The following is a 25493-nucleotide window of genomic DNA, read 5'->3' on the forward strand; positions in this document are numbered from 1 at the left end:
ATTCTGTCTGGGTGTCTGGCAGGTGAGTCTTTCCCACATGCTCAGGGTTTAGCTGATTGCCATATTTGGGGTGGGGAAGGAATTTTCCCCAAGAGCAGATTGGCAGAGGCTCTGGGGGGGCTTTTCCCTTCCTCTAAAGCACAGGGAACAGGTCACTTGCTGGTGGATTCTCTGTACTTTGAAGTCTTTAAACCATGATTTGAGGTCTTCAATAACTCAGTCCTAGGTTAGGGGTCTATGACAGGAGTGAGTGGGCGGTTCTGTGGCCTGCATTGTGCAGGAGGTCAGACTAGATGATCATAATGGTACCTTCGGACCTTAAAGCCTATGAGGAGTTGCACTTACTACATACTGTTCTCTACAATAGATGATGGGTCAAGAGAGGCCTTTCCCAGGATTTATCAGAGCTGTATTACTCATCAACGAAGGATGTGAAGAGGACCGGGTTCCTGTCCTCTCCTGGGTCATGTGAAAGTTTAATACTTCATTTTGGTAACAACGAATAAAAATAATCATACTTTGCATTTCTACAGCATCATCCCGCAGGACAGCAAAGCACTTCCTAACATTTACATCTGCCTAACAGGGATGTTGAGACACAAATACAAATTCTTCATCTGTAAAATGGGCAGAGATGGAAGTTAAGTTTGAGATTTTCAAAGCCAATTGGGAGAAATTTAAGATTAAATCCTCTAGCTGGTTTTAAAAACAAATCTCAACCTAAGGAACTGGGTGACTATAGGCAAGAAGTGCTGGAACCAAGAACCGAACCCAGAGCTCCACACATCTAGCCCTCGACGGCAGGATTGGATGACACTGCCTCCCAATCTTCCCAATTTATAGAGGGAGGGAAATGGCACCATCAACTTGATGGATGTTTCTTCACCTTGAGCAGGGAGTTAAATCAGGGACAGGATTATGCCAGGATTTGGCAGAAGCATTTCAAGGTTTTTGAAGAAGCAGCTTCATGGGCTCTGTAAAAAGGTGCGGACAATCCCCTTGTGGGCTGGTGTGGCACTGCCAGTGTGCTCCACTTTTGCACTCCTTGACTAGGGTGGCAATAGGTTTGCATTAACAGCCCAGGGCAAGGGGAATCCCCTACACCCCATCTGATCAACAAAACGGCATGTCCTCTTTTCCTAAGGTTCTAGGTCAGGAGCAATTACAATAACCAGTTCAGAAAGTCCTCCCATGAGGACCCTTGTCCAGAGGTCTCAATACCACAAAACAAAGTTTCTTGGGTGGGTAGGGTGGTTTCCTGAGGCCATGTCTACATGTCTAAATTATGTCGACCTAACTTGCATCGGCTTACAGCCACCGCAGTTATTAAATCGTTTGTGCGCGCACACATTTGGCTCTTAGTGTTGGTGGTGTGCATCCTCAGCAGGAGCACTTGTATTGTCAGCATGGGACACTGTGAGATAACACCTGGAGGCCAGTAATAGTCGGCGTGACTATGCAGTGTCTACACTGACAACTGCATCAAGCTAATTACATTGACCGTGACTTTATGATGCTCACAGAGGTGGCGTTACTAAATCAGCATAGAAAGGTGGGAGCCACATTTACGCGAAGAACCTTCCATAGCTAAGTCAATGCAAGGCAGCTTATATCAATCTAACCATGTAGTGTAGGTCTGAAAGACAAACCACAATCCACTACAGGGCTTCTACTCCCCTCTCTCTTGCTCACCTTTCTGTTCCTGTTTAAATTGCCCAGCCCTAGGATAGGCAGGGCCTCCTTAATTACATCCCAGGCTATTTCTGCCATAGGCTCCAGACTGTGCCTTAAAGGGGTAGTATGCTCCTTCACAGTCTCAGTTTACAGGCTATGGCAAGAATCTCTTCCCGTTATAACATCTGCTTGAGTCTAGTCTGCTTTCATTCCTTCCTCATACAGGCTGGGCTACAGCACAATTTTAACAATCCCCTCCTTTAAATACAGTTCAGATGCATAGCTCTCTCTTATTCACACCTTAGTGTTTTAAGTCTCAAGTTTATTCCTAGAAAACGTTTTATGGATATAATAAGCTACATGTCGGGCTGATGTGATGTATTAGGGGTGACAGCTTAAAGTGGGGTTGATGGTAAACTGGTGGCCTCATTTGGGTTTTTCCTCTTCCTTTTGTAGAAGCTTCGCTCCAGTACGGTTAATTATGCCGGACTGCTTTCCTTGAGTTGTGTCTCTCTGAATATTACATTGTTCATGAGATGTAGAGGGCACAACAGATCATTGGACATGTTAGCTGTCGACCTGGCAGTCGTTTGCATAAAACACTGTTGGTTCTGTCTACCCAGATGTTGGTTCAACAGGTATCACTTGTTTGCACAGTGCCGGTTACTTGCCTATACCATGCCTCACACAACTGGACCCTAATCCATGACTCTCCAGAACACAAAATTCTACTCTCAGATACACCATGGTGACATCTACAGATGCCAAGAAGAGGATGTATATCTCTGAAAGCAGAGTTTTGAGCCCAGTTTATCTTAATTATGTACTCAACATTTAATAGTGTTATAATCTTGGCATTTCAAATTTAATCTCATTCAGTAACTCCATAATAAACTGGTTTGCTTTGCAACTCAAAACAGGATCCTTGCATTTCCAACAGCTGCTGGTGCAAGGTCAAGTTGGCATCTGAAAAACATACACGCTCAGAGAGACAGAATCTGGAAATTTTGCTGATGAGGCCCAAGGCAATGCAAACACAACCATCCTTCACAGATGTAGTGTATCGGCGCAGCAGTACTGAGCAAGTAAAAAGTGGTTTGTCACTAAGCTAATATGACTTGGAAGACAAGGGTGGGGACTTACGCACGTGACCCTAATAATGGGAGTTGAATGTCTAAACCACAACGGGATGTGATGAAAACGAAAACTGAGCTCAAGGTGAAGCTTTTATAGTTACCCTTCTGATCTTAGTTACATTTTAATAATCACAAACATGCTGGTATTTTATGATACACATTTTATTCCATTTCCAGTGTCTGCTTTAAAGTTTAACCACTATATTTTGATCTGTTTGTGAAGCCCCTTGAGCATCTCAGAAATGGAAACTTTATAAAAAGTTATTGTGGTCAACAGCCCTACCAACTCCACTGCTTTTCACAGTGATCTATTGTTTTTGGGTCTTCTACACGTCTACTGAGAAGTTGGATCAATTTATTACTGTTTCTGGTGTCAAGCTGGATGAGAAGGGATTTTAAACTATGTATGTGTTAAGAAACAGCCCTGACATTGAAAAGTTTAGAAGTCATCTTCTGTTTTCCCAGGCCCTTTCATAATTTATGTTGAGTCCAACATGGAATCCCCATGTTCTCACACTTTGAACAAATATTTTCCTTCTTAGTTTTTAAAGCTTTTCAAGTTTCTCATTTCACCAAGTTCAAGACTGAAGCTTGCTAGGAGATCTTCCCCAGTCAACCTCAGAACAATTCAGGTGGTTCCCAAAACATGAAATATTTTGGATCTCTAACATTTCTATATATAAAACTTTAAAATAGAGGGCTTGAAATTTCTACATTTCCTTTAGACATGATAATTTAGGGGGTAAGAAACGCTAATATTTGTTCCTTTCTGCTTCTCATGGACTTATAAAAATAATAATATTGGAAATACAACCTATTTTACATTTATGCAATAGGTGCATGTATATACAACATCATGTGGCAAAACGCAAGCAATTCACAGATTTTAATGCTAAGAATGATCATTACAATCATTTAATTTCACCTCCTCTGTAACACAAACTATAGAATTTCATCCAGTAATTCCCATAGCAAAGCCAATGATCGGTGGTTGAACTGAAGTACACATACACCCAGCCCACTACCCCCACCCAGCTTTTAGAAAAATATCTGATCTTGATTTTAAAAGATTTCAAGTGGTGGAGAATCCACCACATCCCTTGGTCAACAAACTTGCCCTCCATTGAATTATATCCCCACATTAGGATTTTTGGATAGTTTGTCTTTAAAGTGGGAGGGAACATCCAGCTAGTGACTTTATGCTTGAATTTATACATGTATGAGAATTTACAAATCTACAGCTTTTGTCATAGGGAGTTGGCAAGCAAGAGCCAAGGTTCCTGGGTTCTGTTCTCAACTCTGCCACAGGGATGCTTTGTGACCTTGGGCAAGTCACCTTACCACTGTGCCTCAAGTTTTCCCCAACTGTAAAATGGGGCTAATGATACTCATTTCTCTCACTGCAGGGTGTGAGGCTTAGTTTCTTTAGGTTCCTAGCCCTTTGAGTTCCTCACTATACAAGAGCAAAGTGTTATTTTTGTGTTTTACAACCCCCATCTCCTTCAAAATATATAGATTAAAATAAAGGGAAGCATGTTTGCTAGTAGAACAAGCAGAAGCAGCAGAACAGCGATGAGAAGAAGCCATGAGGACAGAAGAGTAATAGCAGGACAGAGTTCTGGGTTGAGATGGGGGAAGGATGGAGAAGGAAAAGGAGGGGGGAAAAAAAAAAAAAGTCAGTTGTCACCTTCCAAAACAGGCTGAGAAATGCTGCAATTCACACTTTGATATTACAGCTTGCAATTATCAGCTTTTCCAGCTGTGAAAGCTTGTGATTAGGTTTTAGATTTCTGTGGTCTATAAATATATATAAAATAAAAATAAAGACGATTGTACTGCCTGCTTCTGAAAAGAAACAGATGTGTTTGTTTTCAAAAGTGAAAGTCATATAAACGGTGTGTGAGGGTTTTACACTGGGTGAGATACGGGAAGGAAATAGCAATATTTCAGCTGCGGTATCTATTCAAAACCTAGGCAACATGTCGTCAGTTGGCAGCTAGTCTACATACTTAGCAAACTAACAGCAGCAGATGATTAAATCTCATTAAGCCTGCTCCGTTCCAAAACATTTCAGGTACAACCTGCGTCTCTTAAAGGCATTTTATTAATGTCATCAGGAGCACATCATAAAATCTAAACAGCTAGTTTTATGCCAGAAGATATAGTCAGGAAATGTATTCAGTTCCAGGAATCACAGAATTATTTCCCACCAAAAGCAATGGATAAGATAAAATAAGCAAAGTGCTTCTTACAGTAGCGACCTACCCAGGTTACTGCAGAACTCGCCCACCATGCCGTCCGGGTTAGCTGTGGGAATCTGGGTAAGCCCTGTCAGAATGAGAACATCGCTGTTTTTCAGAGAAGCCTGGTCCATGGGCTGAAAAAGAAAGAAGAGAAGTAAATTCAGTAACAGCTATAGCATAGGTTTTTTCTGTTCTACAGTAAGAGGATTGGTGATAAAGTAACCACCCAGCACTGCAGAGATTATGGAACAATTTAACTTCTGAACAGCCTGCATCTGTGGAGAGGCAACAAAAGCTAGCTAGAAGCTTGTATAGCCTTAACCATGTATATATCTTCCAAGAGAAGCCAAATTATTGAGCGGGAACTAGCCCCTCTGAAAGCAGTGTCCTCCACAGACAAATCATCTTGAAGCCTTAGGAGCTGACAGCATGGTTGAAACGATAACACTAGAACTTGCTGAAGATAGAACGGTGCATGCAGGAAGCGTATTACCCCTGAGCTCCTCTACTGGCTTCCAATTACGTCCCAAGTGCAATTCAAGGTGTTACCTTTGATCTATAAAAGCACATGTTGCTTGGGTTTCAGGAACCACCTCATTCTCTCCTGGGAACTTACAGCTAGACGTTGCAGATTTCTTGCGTGGGAGAGCTGAAACCAGGATAGTTTCAGTAGAGGGTCCTTAAATCTAGAGCCAGCTCCTCTGCCCTGGGGTGGCAGAGCTAGAACATGCTGATTTCAAGACACATTTAGATTCCTTTATTTGCCCAGGCCTTTTATAGAAGTGTTGTTGGCGAGGAGCAAGTGGTTTGTAGGATGGGAAGATTATCATGGGTTTTTGTGATCCATTAGTATTTTCATTAATGCACCTAGAAAGCTGTGATTGCATTATAAATACATTTAAAAAGTTAAATGTCAAGCCAAAAAATTTACATTTAAACCCCAAAGTTACAGACAGTTGAAAAAAATAAAACTAAATGGAAACAGTTGTACAGAAACCTCACCACAACTTTAACCACAACGTCTGCAGTGCGACACTATAGCCCAACTAATCCTCTACAGCACCACTCCTTTCAACACTGAACCACCTCTCATGGTTCAATCAAAGTAATGTTATAGGATCTCCCTTCTTAATTCAGTTTTCTTCGCAGCTAATGCTAGAGGCAAACAGGCTTAAACTAAAACAAGTTTCAACATACAGGGTGTCTTCAAAACAGTGTGGCATCCTGGCTTATCGTGTGCCCTGTATTGAACTGTTCCTGTACGATCACACGGCACAGATCAAACTGGACTAGATGGAGAAAGCATGCAGGTGTCTGGTCCTACAGGTTTCAGTTGCAGGCAACTTCTTGTCCATACATAATCCATGCTACCTCCAGCTCCTAGCGGACAGAGGCTTACATCACAGAAAATCACCACCACAATTAGCCCCTTCGCAGGCTCAGCAGAGGCGCCAACAACTAAATGGGCCAGGAAAATGGAGTGTAAACTTCCACCTGTTGAGGGAGTCCCTCCAGGCAGGGCAGCATTAGGGAAAGCTTGCATTGTGCTGTGCTTAATCTGACATTTCAGCAGCATTAAATAAGGAGCGCAAACTCTTCCCCCAACACACCCACATTCGATATACAGTCTAAACTCAGGGGTTATATGTAATGGGTGCTAATATGGAACACAGGTATTCCCAACACACAAAACAGAACCTCATCCAAACCGAAATGGTAAACGTCATATTGGGTGAAATCTACTTCTCCCTCAAGGGCCGAGCAATTGGACACTCTGCAGCTATGGCATGGTTGGCCTGGAGAAGTGAACTCTGGCCCCCCCACAGCTACCATTGATGACTTTAATAGGGAGTAGCAGCTGCAGTCCCTTTGCACCACTTGTCTGGTGTTTTAGGGCCACCGATTCTCACAAGTGGAACCAATGCATCCCCCCTGGTCTACTCCCCCACAGCACAAGTTTTTGCAGCAGCCTATGCAAGTTTGATGCAGAGACTCCTTCTGAGAAACTAGAGGATCTTGGCACAATTCCCATGCTCCCAGTGTAGTGTAGGCAGTGCAAAGACTGTCACACCAGCCCTTGATCTCACAGATGAAATTCACTCATTGTCTTCAGTGGGAGTTGAGGGTGCCCAGCACCTCACAGGACCAGGCTCGTAAAAGACCATCTCTGAGTCCATGAATATGCATACTCTGCCTGTGAAAAATTAAATGCGCACACAGAGAAATGCCAATAATGCAATGAAATAATATTGAGTCTGCTGGTGATAATGCACGTAATTATTATGCTATATTAGACACCTATAGTTTCAGCTTCTACTGCGTGGAGAGGGCGTGTATTGATTCTTCAGGTTAATGTAACAATATGTCTTTAAATGGCTTTTAGTGACAGTCCTGAATCCACACAGTCACCTCAATTTCCTCACTTTGGCACCAGCAGGCAATTCTAGATGGTTTTGGTGCCAATAGGCATCTAGGCAATGTTTTCAATGGGAACCCTGTGTCAGAACATACAAGTGAAGAGCAGAAGCCATACTGTCTGGCATAGATTTCATCAAATAAACCCTTTTAAACTTTGCAGCTATATATTGAGCAGTCACAAATGGAATCTTGATGAACACCCAACTTGCATTTCCCATGAAAGTGCTTTGAGTACCTCATAAGACCTCCTATGCTATCTGTCCTACTAGCATTATATACAAAAGGACAAGTCTATAAACTACAGTGATCTGAGCAGGACAGACTCTTGAAAGAGACAGAGGCAAATGCACAAGGCAAAACGGATCAAGGATAACTCTTGAAAGATTGATTACACACACAAGAGACACTTGTAATACCACCCTGCAGCTTGCACGAAAACCACAATATAGCCACGAGATGTTCAGCTAACTTGGTTAGACAACAGATTTACTTGCATTACTGTACTATATTTCAACCTGACTTGCTCATCGCAGTTTCTCATCAACTCCCTTATGTTCCATGCAGAAGTCAAGTGTGCTATTGTCTGCCCAATATCAAGGAAGATCATAGCATAATAGGGTGAAGGAAAAACAGCAATATTTTAATCCACGAAAGGAGCCAAATCCAGGAACACAAACATTAACAACTCAATGGAACGGTGGTCAGGAATGGAGATCATTAACTACTGTTACGTCAGTAATGTTATAAGTCAGGTAAGTTTTAAAGGGCAATATAAAAAGCAAACAAACAAAAAAAGATTCCTGATTCAATGGTTAGGTTGCACACTTGAAAGGAATTAGGAATTGAAAGAGTTAATAGTCCTATAGCAATGTTAATCTGGCCAGGTTACACAACCTGTATATTTGTGGTACACAGTTCAGCAAGAAAGACTGAAAGAGAAAACAACAGGTCTTAGATATAATATATAGATATATAAGATGTGCAACATGGCTCTTAACATTGTTTTCTTGATTTATTTTAAATCTTCGCTTTATAAGCTTAAACATTAACATGGGAGGCTTGTGTTTAAGAAAAAGTGCAGAATAAGGGAGTCAGAATAGGCTTGGGTCTCACTCCTTATTCAATGAAATGACCCGAGTGACTTCTGCAGACTAATTCCAAAACCAAAGGAGCATCCCGTTCACACTCCCTTTCCACCTTATTTTTGGGTAATCTGATCCACAAACAAATTCAATTACCACCTCAATGCAGATGATTCATAGATCTACCGCTCTGGTCCAGACCAATCTCTTTGTCCAAACTAAAATCTGGGCCTCTCTCTTTGACATCTCCTCATGTGGGTGTAGCTGTCAGATCAAGATCATCTCTCTCACCCTCTTGCTACCTCCTTTCTCAATCACTGCCAACATGACCATCATCCCATCGGTCATTCAGGTCCATAACCTGGGCATCACATTCAGCTAAGACTTCCACCCAGCCCCTCACACCCACGCAATGTCTAAGTCTTGCTGATTCTTTTTGCGTTAACATCTCTAAGATATAGCCTTTCCTCACCATCCACACAGCTAAGATTCTCATCTCGAGTACCACAACATCCTTTTTTCTGACCTTGAAAGATACAATCTTGTCCCTCTCATATCAACTCAGAATGCTGCTGCAAAGATCTATTTCCTAGCTGTTCACCTTTGACCATATCCACCCCTGTTTGCACCTCCCTTCCCTACCACATCAAATACAAGTTTGTTTTCTTCACTTTCATGGCCCTTCATGACTACCCACATTCTCTCAGCTGTCATCGATTATTGAGATACCAGCTCCTGCCTCCAGTTACCCATTTGTTATATTTTCAAAACAAGCACCTTCATGCTCTTTCTCACGCTGTCGCCTCCTACCCAAACAGACACTCAGAACTGAAGAACAGATGAAGGGATTTCATAGAATCCTGGAAGATTAGTGCTGAAAGGACCGCAGGAGGACATCTAGCCCCTGCTCAAAACAGGACCAATCCCAACTAAATAATCACAGCAAGAGGTAACCCATTCCAGTGCTTCACCACCCTCCTACTGAAAATGTTCCCCCCCCCCCCCCAATATCCAACCTAGACTTCCCTCACTGCAACTTGAGATCATTGTTCCTTGTTCTGTCATCTGCCACCACTGAGAACAGCCTAACTCCATCCTCCCTGGAACCCCCTTTCAGGTCATTAAAGGCTGTCATCAAATCCCCCCTCATTCTTCTCTATTGCAGACTAAAGAAGCCCAGTTCCCTCCGCCTCTCTTCATAAATCATGTGCTCCAGCCCCCTAACCATTTTCATTGCCTCCCACTGGATTCTTTCCAATTTGTCCACATCCTTCCTGTAGTGGGGGGCCCGAAACTGAACAATACTCCAAATGAGGCCTCACCAGTGCCAAACAGAGGGGGAATAATCACTTCCCTCAGTCTGCTGGCAATGCTTCTACTAATGCGCCCAATATGCAGTTAGCCTTCTTGGCAATAAGGGCACACTGTTGACTCATATCCAGATTCTTATCCACTGTAACCCCCAGGTCCTTTTCTGCCGAACTGCTGCCTAGCCCGTGGGTCCCCAGTCTGTAGCTGTGCATGGGATTCTTCCATCCTAAGTGCAGGACTCTGCACTTGTCCTTGTTGAACCTAAGATTTCTTTTGGACCAATCCTCCAATTTGTCTAGGTCACTCTGTATCCTATCTGCAAACTTGCTGAGGGTGCAATCCACCTCATTCTCCAGATTAATGATGTTGAACAAAACTAGGCCCAGCACTGACCCCTGGGGCACTCCGCTTGTTAACTTTTTGGGCAAAATCTAACAAAAAGAGAGCGTCCCTTTGGAGAGAAATGAAGTATGGAGAGTTAAAGCCTAATAGATGGTGCTTGTAATACCCTGACAACACTGGGTATTAGTTCAGTACTAACAGACAGAAAGAGCAACACCTACTGAATTATCTAAACCACCTCCTACAGCACCAAGATTTTCCCAAGGAGGTCTTCCTTTCAAGTATTGCCAAAGATCAACCTTGTCTCACTTTGAAGACATGAAAAATCATAGCACAAGACTGCGTGGAGAAAAAGGAAGGGGATTTAGAGACTCTAGTGTTCTCTACCATAAGTACAGCTGCATCATAAAGGGACTTTGAAAATTACCTATCAAACTTTTGCATGCACAATAATGAACAGCAGGGATCTATAGAAGATTCTCACCTTGAGACAAGGTTACTTACTGATCATGAACCTAACTTTTTTATTATTATTTTATTAAAGCCTCCTGCTAAGACTGCTCTTTTAACCATTGTAAGTGACAACTTATGAAGTAAGACCTTAGCACATGGTACAACAAACTCCCAGCCATTCTTTCTGCTACAAATTTATGGATCCTGAGAGAATTAATTTACTGGAAATTACAATGTACAGCACTATAAAGACTTTACCCTTAGCAGAGCAGGGTGGAAATGTTGGCAGCCAGTTAGCAATCATTCCTTTGAAGCAAGGATCTTTCAGAAGTGATACGGAGACAGCTCACTGGCTGCTTTTAGAGACTTCTTTTTAAAAAGCGATGATGCTCTATGGTTTTAAACAGGAAAGTTCGGGAGTTAACTTGGCCCTTTAAATTAGAGCAGCAGACTTCGATTAGACTTAAATTAGAGTAGGAGATTGGGTTAAAATTTGATCACTCATAACAAAAAGTTCTGCTGTCTCACCTTGCTACTTAGAAGATGCTTGTCTGCTTAACAGGGTGGCAGTCTTTGTTAAATGCCAGCCAGGAAGCCTGCCTGATCACAACTGAAGGGCATTAGTAGAGCTTAGACAGGGAACCTTTTACAAATTGCCTGCTACCTCACCCCTGTGAGGTGAGGGACGCTGTTTCTTAAGCTTCAATTCACTTCCCCACCTCCAACAATGAAATCATTCTATCCAGATTCAATAGAGCGTTTGCACCTGCGGGTGTGTTGTAAGCAGCGAGGATCCCGAAACATAGGACACCTTTTCATAATGTGATTGTATAATCCAGTTGGAGCTTCCAAGTGCATAGCCTGAGCTGAGAGGAGTAACCTGCACAGCACCAAAGAGCTCCTGGGGAAAAAAAAAAAAAAAAAAACAGGTTGTGAGAAAAACCTGAAGAAAGTGGACATAAGAGAAAAATTAGAACTCTGATGAGATTTTACTATAAATAATGATCAACAACAGTGCTGTTAGCAATTAGATGAGTAGAGGGATTTAAAAAACAAAACAAAACAAAACACAACTTTTAATAATTTAAGGTTTTACTTTCTTTATTGCCCAGTTTGAAACTAGGCAGGATCAATTTCACCCCCTCCTGCACTAGCGCAAGACTTCTGTTTGGAAGGGGAAAGTTAGCAGGAGAAGGTTTTATGTTTAAAAAGAAACTCACTCCTCCCCCAAGACTATTTCTATTGAAACTATTATCCTAGATGGCTTTGGAACAGCCTCTTCTTTTACAAACAAGGAAAAACACAGCCTAAATTCTGAGTGTGAACTACTTGGCAGTGTTCTTTTATCTAGGTGTTTCCTTTCCTCTTGTTCTACAAAGCTTATGTTTTTTGTCTGAATGCAGTAATGCATTACAGGGAAAATAGGTAGTCGTGACTGCCACCATCTAATTTGTAGCTAAGAAAACAAGAGGCTGAATCCTGTGATATATTTTTTTAAGTGTCCAAAGATGTACTAGGTGCCTTACAAAACAGGCAAAGAGGTGGTCCCTGCCCCAAAGAGTTTATAATTCAGGGCCCCAGATCCAGACACGTTAAATGATTATTGATTCAACATTTGTGACTGTAGATCTCAAAATAATGGCGAATTACTATTAATGTTTACTGATTAAAATCTAAGCCCTACAACTCTCAACTTTAGGTTAAAACTAGCTTCCCCTGAGGAATCCAGACAGCTGCTTGAGCTCCACCAAAGGGGAATCTTCCTCACAAGGCAGGTGGGGTCATGATGTAGGGCACTGAATGGAATCCTGTCCCACTCTCCCAGGCTAGAGTGACTAGCCGCACACAGCATCTAGGGTGGGTGCAGGAGTACAGGAAAAGGAGGGCTCCCCAACACTCCTACAAAGAGAAAAGAGGAGGGGGAAAAAGGTTGCTCATCGCTTGACATTAGCTGTATGAATACTCACAATTTTCTGAGAATACCCTACCAGCTGGATCTTGCTAAGTGCAGAGTTCACCTCAGGCATGGTGTAGCACCTCCTCCACGTAGACACCTCCACTGCATCTTTCAGAGGGGCAGGCAGCAGCCTGTAAAGAGCAAATGAGATCTAGGCACTCTCAGGATTTCCTGTTAGGCTACCAGATTTTTATTTCTATTTGTCTTTGTAGTGTTTTAGCTCCTAAAACTCATTCCACGGTGTTTAGCACTCTGGGGACTGGCCAGATCCAAGGATGATGGGAAGGCTGAGCTGGGAGGTTTTCTGGCTAATGAGAAGCAGGGACGGGTCAGACTCTTGCCTGTCTGCCACGCCCCAGAAAACACTTTGTCCAGCTGTCTCTGCTGATGATCCCCAACACCCTGCTTCAGTCAGGGAACAGTGAGGTGGAAGGTGGATTCAGGCAGCATTTTTATCATTGATTAGAAACTGTAGCAGATATGAACTGCAGACAGGCTGCATTAATAGCAAAAGGCACTGCTAGAATGTGGATTTGAGGAACAGTAAGTATTCTAACTCACCCAACTTGGAAGCTAGAAATCTAAACACAGACAGAGGCGGGGAGTATGGTCTTGTGAGGAAGGCACAGGATTCAGAATCCAGGGACCCTACCTACACCTATTCCCAGCTCTGCTACAAATTTATGTGACTGTGGGCTTCTGAGCCCATTTCCCCACTTGTAAAATGGAGACAATACTTTTCTCCAGAGGGAATTTACCAGGATAAATTCATTGATGTTGCAGGGCACTTTGACATCTTTGCATGGAAGTATTGAGTTTTCACACCTTGAAAAACTTCATCTTTTTTTTTTTTTGTTTAATACATTGCATATTTTTTGCCAGTTAGTCGGCCAGCATTATCAGGGGAAGAAGTGAACTGTAGTATCACAATCTGTAATGGGGTGGCTAACTTCAGGGAAATAAATCTTCTTCAGCAACATGAACCAAGGCAGGAGCTGCCAAAATGTGGAAGAAGAATAGTTTTTTTGGTATATTAAACTAATGCTAAATCAAAAGCTAATTCAAACCAGTTTCCCATGATTTATGAAAATTGGTCAAGTTTCTTTGATCAATTTGTTTAAAGGAATTTAATTTATTGTTATGTCTACTGGGTCAGAGAACTGCTCCATAATTTAACATACTGAAGAAAGAATTAAGGCCAGCTCTTGCCAAGACCATTGTGCATGCCTACCACAATGACAGCAATTCCAGTGCATGCTGGCTGAAAACAAAGAGGTTAGGGAGGAAGATGAAGTGCCCTAGGTCTCTTTTGCGAAGTCATAAAACAAGAGGACTCCAGACAATGCAGATGGGAGCCCACTATCTATAGGCAATAGTTTCAATGAAGCGTCTTGTATGTCACATAAAAAGCCATTTACTGTTGAATGCCACAATAATCCTATTCTTCCCAGAATGCTACCCTAGCAATGGACGAAGTGGGGATCTGTCCTTGATACAGGTATGTTTCTAGCGTCCTTGGACACAGCTGATTTTCAGAGACTGAGGGTATGTCTACACTGCCAGGGCTGCAGAGATCGATGCAGCAGGATCGACTGAGCAGGCTGTGGAGACCTGCTCAATTGATCATAGAAGTACTCTCCGGTCAATGCCATTAATCCACCCACCCCGGCCCGGAAAGAGTAAGGCTGCGTTGACCAGAGGGCATCTCCCATCAATACAGTGCAGTGAAGACACTGCAGTACGGCGAAGTAAATAAGTTGACAGGAGATATGCAAGCTACAATACGCAGCTGGCATGTCTCCCATTGACCACCAGCATCAGCGTAAACCAGGCCTGGAGAATTATGCTAACATCCCCAGCAGGAAGAGGAGAACCACTCTTCAGTGGTCAAGTTCACTCCAAGAATGATGTGTTAAGATATGATGGGCATTTGCTCTTCTGAAGTCACCCTGTGAGGATTCTGCAGAGTTTTAGCCTATTACCCTGTTTTTTTCAGCTTGCAAAGAAGGTTGTCAGAAGAAACTGTAAGGGGTACGGGTTGAAACACTAATAAATATGCTGATGGCATTCGGATTGAGGCCTTCCTCATAGTCACCCCACCATGGTCCCTCTCATGGCTGTCAGACATATTTGGGTGGTTGAAGGGGCAGTTAGTAAAAACTCAGTGCGGATAAGACCAAGGTGATGGGAGGAAGCATGCGCTAATGGTTCGTATAAAGAACTCCGGCATCAGAACTTTGGGGATTTCTTCTCAACTTTTTCCTTGTGTAGCCTTGAGCAACTAATTTAACACCTGGGCCTCAGTTTTCCGCCTCTGTAAAATAGGACTTAATCCTGCTGAAGTGTTGAGGACCATGCCTAGTGTTTAACTGGACCTGATCTGATATGGCAAGTTCTCTTTCTCCAGGTGGGAACAGGTCCAGTTAGACACTAGGTCCATCTCGTCCAGTATCCTGACAATGGCCAGTTCCAGATACTTTAAAGCAGAGGTTTTCAATGAGGGGTACGCGCACCCCTGGGAGTACTTCAGAGTAGTGCAGGGGGTCCACAGGCGACTGCAGCCCACCTCCCGTCTGGGAGCAGAGACTAGGCGGGCAACTGCAGCCTGCCTTCCAGCTGCACGCCGGATTGGGCAGGAGGCAGGCAGTCGCCTACCGAGGGGGCCTCAGGCACTGGCCTGCAGTGGGGGGTTGGGTCACAATGCACAGCAGGGACGGAAGGCACAGGAGGCTCCCAGCAGGGTGCCCCCCAGGCTGCGGAATGAGGCCATCCTGTCTGAGTCAGCACCCGGCTGCAGGGCTGGAGCAGGAGAGCTGGGTACCACGTAGCAGGTAAGTGCAGGATTGGGGGAGGGTGGCGGTGGGGACCGGGGAGTGGGGTGGGGGGGGGGGAAGTGAGTGCAGGGGGAGGCAGCAGGTAAGTGCAGAGGCAGGGAGCAGCAGAATATGGCCAGAGGTGGGGACAGCAGAGCCTGGCCAGAGCCGGGTGCTTTAAGAACTACTGTTTGGAATTCTGTCCTAACGTAATAGTGTCAGTTCTGTTGTGATGTAAATTATGTATTTTAGATAGTAAGTAAATGTGTTAATTTTAGGCCATTATGCCTTTTATTGCAACTGTGGTAACATCAGGTAAGGTGAAAACCATGAAGGGGTACTTCAGGTGAAACCTTGAGACCGTAGGGGTACAGTTTCTAAAAAAAGATTGAAAACCCTGGCTTTAAAGGATGGGGCAGGAAACCATTAAATGGGTAATTGTGGAATAACCTGCCTTTAAGGAAAGTTTCTTATTCCCATTAATTAGATCCAGAGGGGTAGCCGTGTTAGTTTGTATAAGACAACGAGAGTTCTGTGGCACTTTAAAGACTAACAAACTTAATATTTCTAGACATAAGCTTTCAAGAGACGTAGCTCTCTTCTTCAGATGCAGTAAGAGCTAAGTCTCTCGAAAGCTTATGTCTACAAATATTAAATTTGTTAGTCTTTAAAGTGCCACAGAACTCTCATTGTCTTTCCATTAATTAGAGGTAGATTCCCTGAAGCATGAGGGTTTATATTCCTTCCAAATATCTGGGTTTAACAACTCATTACTAATGCAAATCTGGATGGTCTCATTACCTAAAGTGATACTTTCCTGAATCCTGCTCAGCTTAGATTCAATCAGACCTGGCAACAATGTGTTCCACAGGTGAATTGTGCCTAGCCTCGATTAGCAGTTGCAGGGGAAAACACAAGAACTTGGTGGGATAAGAGTCAATATGAAAGACATCCTGGTTAAGCTTCAAATGCCTATTCACCTAAAATAAAAACGAATGGTAATATAACTCGCTAAGTGATTAGTTCATGCTGAATCTGGTAATGGAAAAGTGTAACCCAAAATAATGCACTTTATACAGTATTGGTATTTAAATCATTTCAGTGCTTTATCTCATGAAAATACTTTGGGTTTCACACTAACTATTCAGAGTGAAACTAGCTGAGTTGTCAAGTAATAATGGTGATAAATCAGGGTGAAAAATTTTAACAAGTTACAGACTTGAAAGTAATACGTATTCTGTTCCAGCAGCAGCCACCATGTACTTTTTAAAACTTAAATTCAATAACAAGGATATGATCCTCTTAAATAATCGATGCCATTTTTACCCTGAGCGTATTATTAATCAGATATTAATGTGTGGACTAGCGGATGTTTGCTCAAATGCTATAATAATCAGCTTCATTTACACTTACATGGCACTTGTCACCTGCAATCTCAAAGCACTTTGCAAACATTAATTAAGCCCACAACACCCTTAGAAGGTGATTAACTCGATTTTAAAGAGGCAGAGTCACCCATTATAAGTACCAGACAACACTGGCCCATCAGACTAGTCATGAGGGGAGTTTAAATATAGTAGTGATCACTTAAATTGCTACTGATGAATTTTAAAGTTACTGGTAGGCTTGGAAGGACTAGATTTTTTTCTGTAAATATCAATTTCACTGTACATGTGCAGGCAAACAAATATTTGATAACTGAAATTTACAGATAGGCAAAGAAAAACACTACTTGAGCACTTATTAGAGTTTAAGGATATTTACATAGTGTAATTTTACATGGGATGTTGACAATTTGTGTTTTAATGGTCACAGAGCTTTAACTTTCTGAATCTGTTTACTATGATTAAATAATTATTGTCTGACCCTCCCCATCGTTTCCCACAGCTATGAAAATGTAAATGGATTAAAAACAGAAAAATACTTAAAAATAAATATGATCTATTAAAATTGTATAAAAAAAATCAAATTCTGCCGAGCCTATTTGCTGGTTACTCTTCAATAACATGCTCCTAGAACACTAGTCTAATAATATCCATTTCCTCTACCCTCCCCCATGGAGTATTGGGCATGATATAAGCTTGAGAGATCATCCCTTCGGAGGCTGCAGCAATTAGCAGCAGGTTGTCGCTAGTTAAGGTTCCTGACTACAGCTCATTACACTAGTACTTCACGCTGTACAGGCTCTCTAGCCAGTTCAATGGGCTGGGTCCTACCTAGCTCAGGGACTGCCTCTTGTGACACACCCCTGGGGGTTTCGCCTTCCTCTGCAGCATGGGATCTGGATCACTTGTAGCTTTAAACTAGTGGATTCTCTGTAACTTGCAGTCTTTAAATCATGATCTGAGGAGTTCATTAATTCAGCCACAGGTTATGGGTCTATTACGGGGTAGGTGGGGGAGGTTCTGTGGCCTACAATGTGCAGGAAGGTCAGACTGGATGATCATGACGGTCCTTTCTGGACTTAGGCTATCAGTCTATTGCACTAGATTTCGGTTATATACTCAAATTGTGGTTACATAAGGCAGTAGGTTAATTTAGGCTTGTACAAATAAAGTAAACTAATATATGTAATTAGAATACAGAACATTGGAATGTCTGTGTATATTGTAGTTTGGTTTCTTTTCTTTTGTTTATATAATTATTGAAAACTGAAATAAGGGATGACATGTATAACGTCCTTGAGAAAATACCATTCAATTATATGAAAACAACCCTACTGCGGAGCTGCAAGCTTGAAGCATTAAGCCAGGGGATTTTCAACCTTTTTTAGAAACTGTACCCCTACGGTCTCAAGTTTTCACCTGAAGTACCCCTTCATGGTTTTCACGCTACCTGATGTTACCGCGGTTGCAATAAAAGGCATAGCGGCCTAAAATTAACACATTTACTTAGTGTATCACAACAGAACTGACACTATTACGTTAGGACAGAATTCCAAACAGTAATTCTTAAAGCACCTGGCTCTGGCCAGGCTCCGCCACCCCGTGTCCCCTTACTCACCCGTCAACCCCCTTGTACTTACCCACCACCTCTGCCCTCACCTGCTGTACAGTGCCTGGCTCTCCTGCTCCAGCCCCACAGCTTGGTGCTGCCTCAGACAGAGCGGCCTCACCCCCCGGCCTGGGAGGGGCGCCCGGCAGGGAGCATCCCATGCCTCCTGTTCCGGCTGCGCATTGTAACCAGACGCCCCCCTGCAGGCCAGTGCCTGGAGGTCCCCTCCGTAGGCGACTGCCCACCTCCTGCCTGGTCTGGTGCGCATCCGGGAGGTGGGCTGCAGTCACCCGCCTCCTGCCTAGTCCCTGCTTCCAGCATACCTCCTGCATACCTCCTGTGCTACTATGAAGTACCCCCAGGGGTATGCATACCCCTGGTTGAAAATTTCTGCATTAAGCAATCAGAAGCATGCAGAGTTGCAGACTGCCAATCCAGGCTCATTTAGCCATGCAGCATTCTGTAGCAGAAGACCAACTTTGATGCATTGGAGACTGAGCCTATTCCTCAGTTTTGAATCAATTTATAGAAAATTTGAGAAGATTTGTTCTATGTTTACTGAACTAACTGGACACTGATGCAATTATTTTTCCAAGTGTCCTGGTTTAAACCGGTGTTTACCAGTGCCCTGTCCTAAACTAGTTTTTACTTGGGAAATTACCAACCCTGACAAAAATGATGCTACTCTTAGCTATGCAAAGAATGTCTACATACTAGGTGAAAGACACTTCAGAGATGCACGGAAAACAGCTCAAGTCTCCTCTCACTTACACCAGTAGTGACTTCTGTCAAGTCAGTGGAATTAAACTGGTGAGAGACTGGAGTCAGACCTTTGTGTATCATGCACATATTTTCCTAAGAATTTGTTTGGTCGATTGCTTGGAAAAAGATACCAGCATGCAAAACATTAAGAGAAATATCCATATTGGTTTCAGGATTCTTTTTCTGGTTATGTTAAGGGCCGCAAGGACTCAGATCTCAAAGTCCAGCATCTGAATCATCATTACAGTGAACATTTGACACACTGGAGTTTTACAAATAAGTTGTTCCTTACCGCTGCACTTCCTTATTCTTCCAGAAGGAGGCAGACTGAGCCTTTGGCACACGTTCAATAAAATTCACCAGCTCCTCCATGAGAAGTCTGCAAAGGAACCATTACTACCATTAAACAAAAACCACCACCATAAATACCATAATTTCATGCAAAGAGAATTTCCTTACAATGACAGTCACTGCATTAGCTACTAATATACTGCATAAAAATTCATGGGATGGGGTTTGGTTTTTTTAATCCTCTCTTTGTGAGATAAAAATTCCATTCCAAACTTACAGGGTCAGAACCCAGATTGTATAAATCAATAAAGCAATGCTAGATTATGCCATGCGAGTACCTGCCCACAGACTTTTGGCTCATCTAGAACATGGAATGACAACGGACATTACCATATTTCTCTCCTGTTGTGTGACATGCATTCTAGAATACAGTCTAGTGTTCTGTGACCCTATGATGAGCATGTAAGTTAGATAAGGAAAAGACCCATTAGCTGATATCTGCACAGCATTGTGAAGAGCTCAAGTGCAATGTTAGCATTAAGTCTTATCCTCTGCAAGTGCAGGATGCAGTCGTCTTCAAAACAGAGGCTGAACCAGGTAAAGCCAGTGATACTACACTTGAACTAACTATTCCGATCTCAAAAATTTATATATACCTTCCTTGATGATAAACAAACAATTGTAGAAGAATGTGTCCCCAGGAAAAAAAAAATTTTTTTTGTTACATGATGACACAGGCTAGAGAAGAATGCAGCCTGTTACTTTTTAATATTTGCCATGTCATTTCCAGTCAGGGAACAGCAAACTCCAGGGTTGGAACAGATTAGCGTAAGTAACTTACACTACATTCGTTCCACCTTGTTTTAGCTGTGATGCTGGGAGCGCCTTTCCCAGACTTGAAGAGCTCTATGTGGCTTGAAAGCTGGTCTCTCTCACCAACAAAAGTTGGTCCAACAACAGATACTACCTCACCCACCTTGTGTCTCAAATATCCTGGGACCAAAATGGCTATAACTACCCTACATCCATTAAACAATTTCAATCCTGCAACCTTTAGTTGCATGAATGAATCCACCAAAGTCAACAAGACAACTAGGGTAAGTAATGGCTGCAAGACTGGGCCCTGCATTAACCTTCACAGTGTTGCCAAGTCTTGCAATTTTATCCTGAGTCTCCTAATATTTGATGTTTTTTTTCTTAAAGCTTCAGCAACTGGAGTCATGCAATTATGGGAGAATCTGAATTTTTGTTTTAAAATAAGCAAGTTTCTTGCCCTCCTGGTTGTGGAGCAAAGCTTGCAAATGTTACATCCAGCGGCTCAAAAACCAGAAGGCAAATGAAAACCACTAATTTTATTGGAGGGAGGGGGAAAAGGAGTTTAAATCTCAATTTTCACAGCCTCAGAATCAGGACTTTTGAAGGCTTGAAGTCGGCAATACTGGAATTACAGTGCTGCAAGTCACAATGCGCCTACTGGAGCCACCCCGTTTTAGGTGCACTATTGCCCTGGGTCGACACACAGCACTTGCTCAGGAAGGCCAGCCACAGAGTTTGGGAAACAGTGAGTTTATACATTTTCAACGGTAAAGACTTGGCTAGCTTTCAACTATTGCCTGAAAGCTTCTTAGGAATGTTAACCACCACACCTCAATCCATATTGTCCTATACACCTTTTCCTTCGTAGTGAAGGAAGAAGATTACAGAATATTGAGGGGCTTTTTACCTGCCAATTTGAACAGTGGGCTCAGTGGCATACACTGTTCCAGTGAATCCAGTACACTCTGTGATATAGGGCAGTGCCATCATACAGTGATAGTTTGAGATCAGGATGACATCTACCGTAGACAGGTCTAGCAGCTCGGTCTGAAAACAGAGGAGAAAGACAAGTGACCTGTAACCTTTCCACACAATTTGGAAAACCAAAGCAAAATTGTTTTTCAAATATTTACACACTTATTGTAACCTGATGAACCATTTAACCATTAAATTGGGGGCACAATCATAGAATAATGGGACCCAAAGGCGACCTTGAGAGGTCATCTAGTCCAATCTCCTGCACTTATGGCAGGGCCAAGCATTCTCAATCATCCCTGACAGGTGTTCGTCACTGGAGATTTTTAAGAGCAGGTTAGACAGATTCCACAACATCCCTAGGCAATTTATTCCAGTGCTTAACCACCCTGACAGTTAGGAAGTTTCTCCTAATGTCCAACCTAAACTGCCTTTGCTGTAATGTAAGCCCATTGCTTCTTGTCCTATCCTCAGAGATTAAGGCTCCATGGCAACTTAGATCATAACAAAACTGAAGGGGAGGTGAACTGCAGCACGGCACTTGGATCCAACCTGGAGACTCATCAGAAAGGAGGAGGAGGATGGGGAACCTAGAGGACCAATTGCAAAGCCCCATTGCTTCAGGTGCTCAACACACTAGGAATATTTGGTAAATAAATCGAAGGGGTGTAACAAAGAAAACAAATGCAAAGGGGGGGAAAACATGCACAATGGCACTCCTGCTAAAAAACACCTATAAAATAAAAAAAGTTTTAAAGTATTTTTTTTAAAATGTGGGAGACACTCAGAAGTTTGCCCTGGGGAGTGAGTGTTGTACCCTATGGCCCACAATAGCAAAGGCCTGCCCTCTTGCCAAGCCAAGTGGATGCAGGGTGATCCTTAAAAGGGAGGTGGTGTTGGAATGCAGAGAACCAGTCTAATAAGGTCTCAAATATATCCAGGTCATATAACATTAAAAGACTTTTAAAATCAACTGGCCCATACGAAAGTCAGTGAATCATTTAATATGTAGCCAGACAGAGAAGGTAGGGTGCTGTCACAGGGCAACTGGCCTCTTTTAGGGGGAATGGGTCTACCTCGCTTGTGAATAGTTTGTTGCCTCCCAACAGGGCCTGATAGAGGGCAGCTGCCCTCTATTAAGAGACAGGCAGCAGTTGAGAAGAGGAGGAGCAGGAATCTGGTGAGTTGCTTGGAGAGACCAATAGGCAGAGCTACTGGGACAGAGAGAGAGAGAACAGAGGAGAACTGCTGGGAGAATGCTAAGGATGAGCACAAATGGAAAGAACTGGCCACAACTGGGAAACCTGCCAGGCAGAAGGAGTGTGCAGACCCCCCTAGGTAATAGGGTAGGACCAGCTAAATCAGGGCAGGCTGAGCCCAGAAACAAAAGGGTTGACCCTGAAGGGAGATTCCAACCAGCAGAGGTAGGCCTCACAGATGAAGGAATCTGGGGAGCAGAACACTGCAGGCTGCCCTCTCGCAGAAGATCTGGAGTTGCGGGCTACAGAAGAAGAGGTGCAAGCAGCTCAGAGAACTGCTAGAGGTGAAGGACCTCAAACAAGGCAGCATATAAACTAGGGAACAAAGTGCGGGTTGACTCTCAGGTGGAAAAGGCCACCCTGGAGTACAGAGGGAGACTGCTGCTTTTAACTTTTCATACTTTGAGAGAATTTTGGAAGGCTCAGACTGTATTAATCAATTTTGCCCAGAAGCAGGACTTGAACTGGATGCTTAGAGCACATCATTCCATTTCTGTGTCACTGATCTGTGGGGGGAGAAGATGAGCAATTTGACCAGCTCTTGGGAATGTAGGAGAAAATGAAGTAGGACATGCCTGTGTCTCAGCCAGAGGGTGCCCTAGCTGGCGGGGGGCGGGAGCCCTGTTACAGCTGTACAAAACGGTTGGACAAATCAACAAAGCAATCTTCCAGAGTTCTGAACAACTGGCAGAGCAGCCCCACTAAAAGGGTATTCCTGTGGTCATGTGTGTCACTGTAGGACAAAATAAAGGCACGAACTTCACCCTAAGAATGAATGCTTTTACACTGCAACCAACACAAGCCTGTTGGAAATTGTAAGCAGAAGTGATACCCTAGACTTGCCACCTCTGCAGAAGTCCCCTCAGAAGTGAGGGCATGGAAAGAGAGAGAACTTCCTCTTATGATTTAACCACGAGCGAGACTTCTGCTTTACCGGGACCAAGGATGTCATAGTTTGATACATTCCGCTGGCAATCACCACCCAGCAGTCTATCAAAAGGGAGAGCCTGCAAGGCAAGATATATATAGTTGTGTATCACCAGCATAACATGGCTTCATACTTGTTCAGACACTGTCTCTCAAGGCTCTCAACAGAAGTGCCTATAAAATCCTTAAAATTGTGATACTACTGACTATCATCTTCCATTTATGACTAAGCAGCATCAGATACACTGGCAACAGTACTTAATCACCAAATCTACAACTCCTTGTCAGTCACAGGACGGCTGCAGAGCTGGGTATATTCCAGTCCAGCAGTATCATCAGAAAGGCCCACCTTACCGAAATCTAAAATCAGCAACCAATCATTCGAGACCCTGACAAGTATGGTCTCAAATCCAAAGGAAAGCTGGAAACTAAGCTCAAATCTACCTAGGACATCGGTGCCAATGGAGTTGATTGAATAACCACTGCCTTCTGCATCACCATCCCTAAGACTGTGTTTGTTTTGTTTTGTTTTTTAAAATAAGGGACAGTAACTGCCAAGCATTCTGGTTCTTGAAGGGGGAGCACAATCCTGCATGCTTGGGGTAGCAGGCAGCCTCCCATAAAAGCTGATAATTCAGCTGGTCAAAAACTGCACCATAGCCACCAACTTAATTTTAGCAATGGAATTGTCAGCAGCTGCAAGTGGTGGATTTCAGGGAATTGGTAGACCAGGGACATCGATGTCAAAAACCAGAAGATGAACCCAAGCTGTTGAAACAAATATGTTGGGAGTCAGTGCTCTCACAGTTAAAAAGCCTGGAAAACAGGCTGAGAGGCAATCCTATCTTTATCCTTGAACACAGGAAACTCAAATCAAGTGAAGAAACTTCTAATGGAACAATAGTGTGGCATAACCAGACTGCAGGCTCCCCAAAAGAATTCAGTAAGGCAGGACACGAAAGCCTCTATGGTCAGAGACAAGTAACATCTCTTGGCTTCAGTCAGAGTTCTTATGTATGTCTGAACAGGATCCTCTGTCATCTGCATGTTTGGCTCATTCAAGGCCATATCCTATTGCCCTTTTTTCAAATGCCAATATATCTTCAATAAGTGCCTTTGTATCCTACTGTCAAAAGTTTTAATCCTCTCTTGGGATATCTTGCACCAATCTCCTGAAATAGTGGTGTAGGAGGGCTGTTTCTATTCTTTCCCCAGTGTCCCAAATATCAGACGTATCTTAATATCTCAGATGTTGTTTTTAGAGTCACAGGATACTTGACTGAAATACTATTTCTGCATTAAGGTTCCAATGAAACTCACCTCTGGCAAACAGAATTCAGGTACAGAGTCTACAAACACATGGCCAGAACATTCCTTTAGTTCCTATAAAAAAAAGTATATTAATATAAGGCAAGAAGAGATGACACAAAAGCAGCTTTTAAAACTCAAAAAGCTATACAAATGAGGACTTCCTCTACATGATGAATTTTACCTCATCAGATCCATTGCAGGCTTTCCATTTCGACAGCTAACTTCCAGCTTTTTACTATTTTAATTGTTTATTCCTACTCCTTTCTGTAAAGAGGATTTGCTAGGATTGCTTTCAATGGGAGATGAAGCTGTTCAGCACTTCAGGGGATTGGGACCTTGGTTTGAATCAGCAGGTAGGGCACTGTAACAAACACTAAAGGGGCTCCAACATGTAAGGGGTTCATAGCCCATCATATGGCTGGAGTTATGAAAGGAGACGTAAAGGTGGTGCAAAGGCGGCCATCATAGCAGGGGGTCCTCTTCCTTCCCGGCTAGCTGAAGTGGGAAATGCCTCAGGTGGGTATTTTCTAGCAGTACATGTAGGTTTGCTCTGGTTTGGAGTTTTGACATTGGGAAATAAAGCAAGCCCCAAAGAACAGGATGTGAAGTGACCGGTTGTTGGGACATGTTTTTCCTTGTGTGGGTGGAAAGGTTGCATACCCACTTCCAGGTTCATTCAATCATTTTACAGGTTTGGATCCCAATCCTGGTCTCAGGTTAGCCAGAGAA

General features: G+C 43.0%; 1 protein-coding gene across 2 annotated transcripts in view; it reads right to left on the reverse strand.

Moving 5' to 3' along the window:
- The window catches only part of INTS9 (integrator complex subunit 9), a 71259-nt gene that overhangs the window by 35774 nt on the left and 9992 nt on the right, over positions 1-25493 (reverse strand). For both annotated transcript variants that reach the window (XM_067556184.1, XM_067556183.1), the window contains 6 exons: positions 24774-24836; positions 21200-21339; positions 19478-19564; positions 12627-12747; positions 11426-11560; positions 5076-5187 (listed from right to left, as the gene is read on the reverse strand). In XM_067556184.1, coding sequence (XP_067412285.1) covers positions 5076-5187; positions 11426-11560; positions 12627-12747; positions 19478-19564; positions 21200-21339; positions 24774-24836 — 658 coding nt within the window. The remainder of the gene's footprint in view (positions 1-5075; positions 5188-11425; positions 11561-12626; positions 12748-19477; positions 19565-21199; positions 21340-24773; positions 24837-25493) is intronic.

This window comes from Emydura macquarii, unplaced genomic scaffold (genome assembly GCF_026122565.2).
Source record: "Emydura macquarii macquarii isolate MOO-44397 ecotype Brisbane River unplaced genomic scaffold, CSIRO-AGI_Emac_v2 contig_1676, whole genome shotgun sequence".
NCBI lineage: Eukaryota > Metazoa > Chordata > Testudines > Chelidae > Emydura > Emydura macquarii.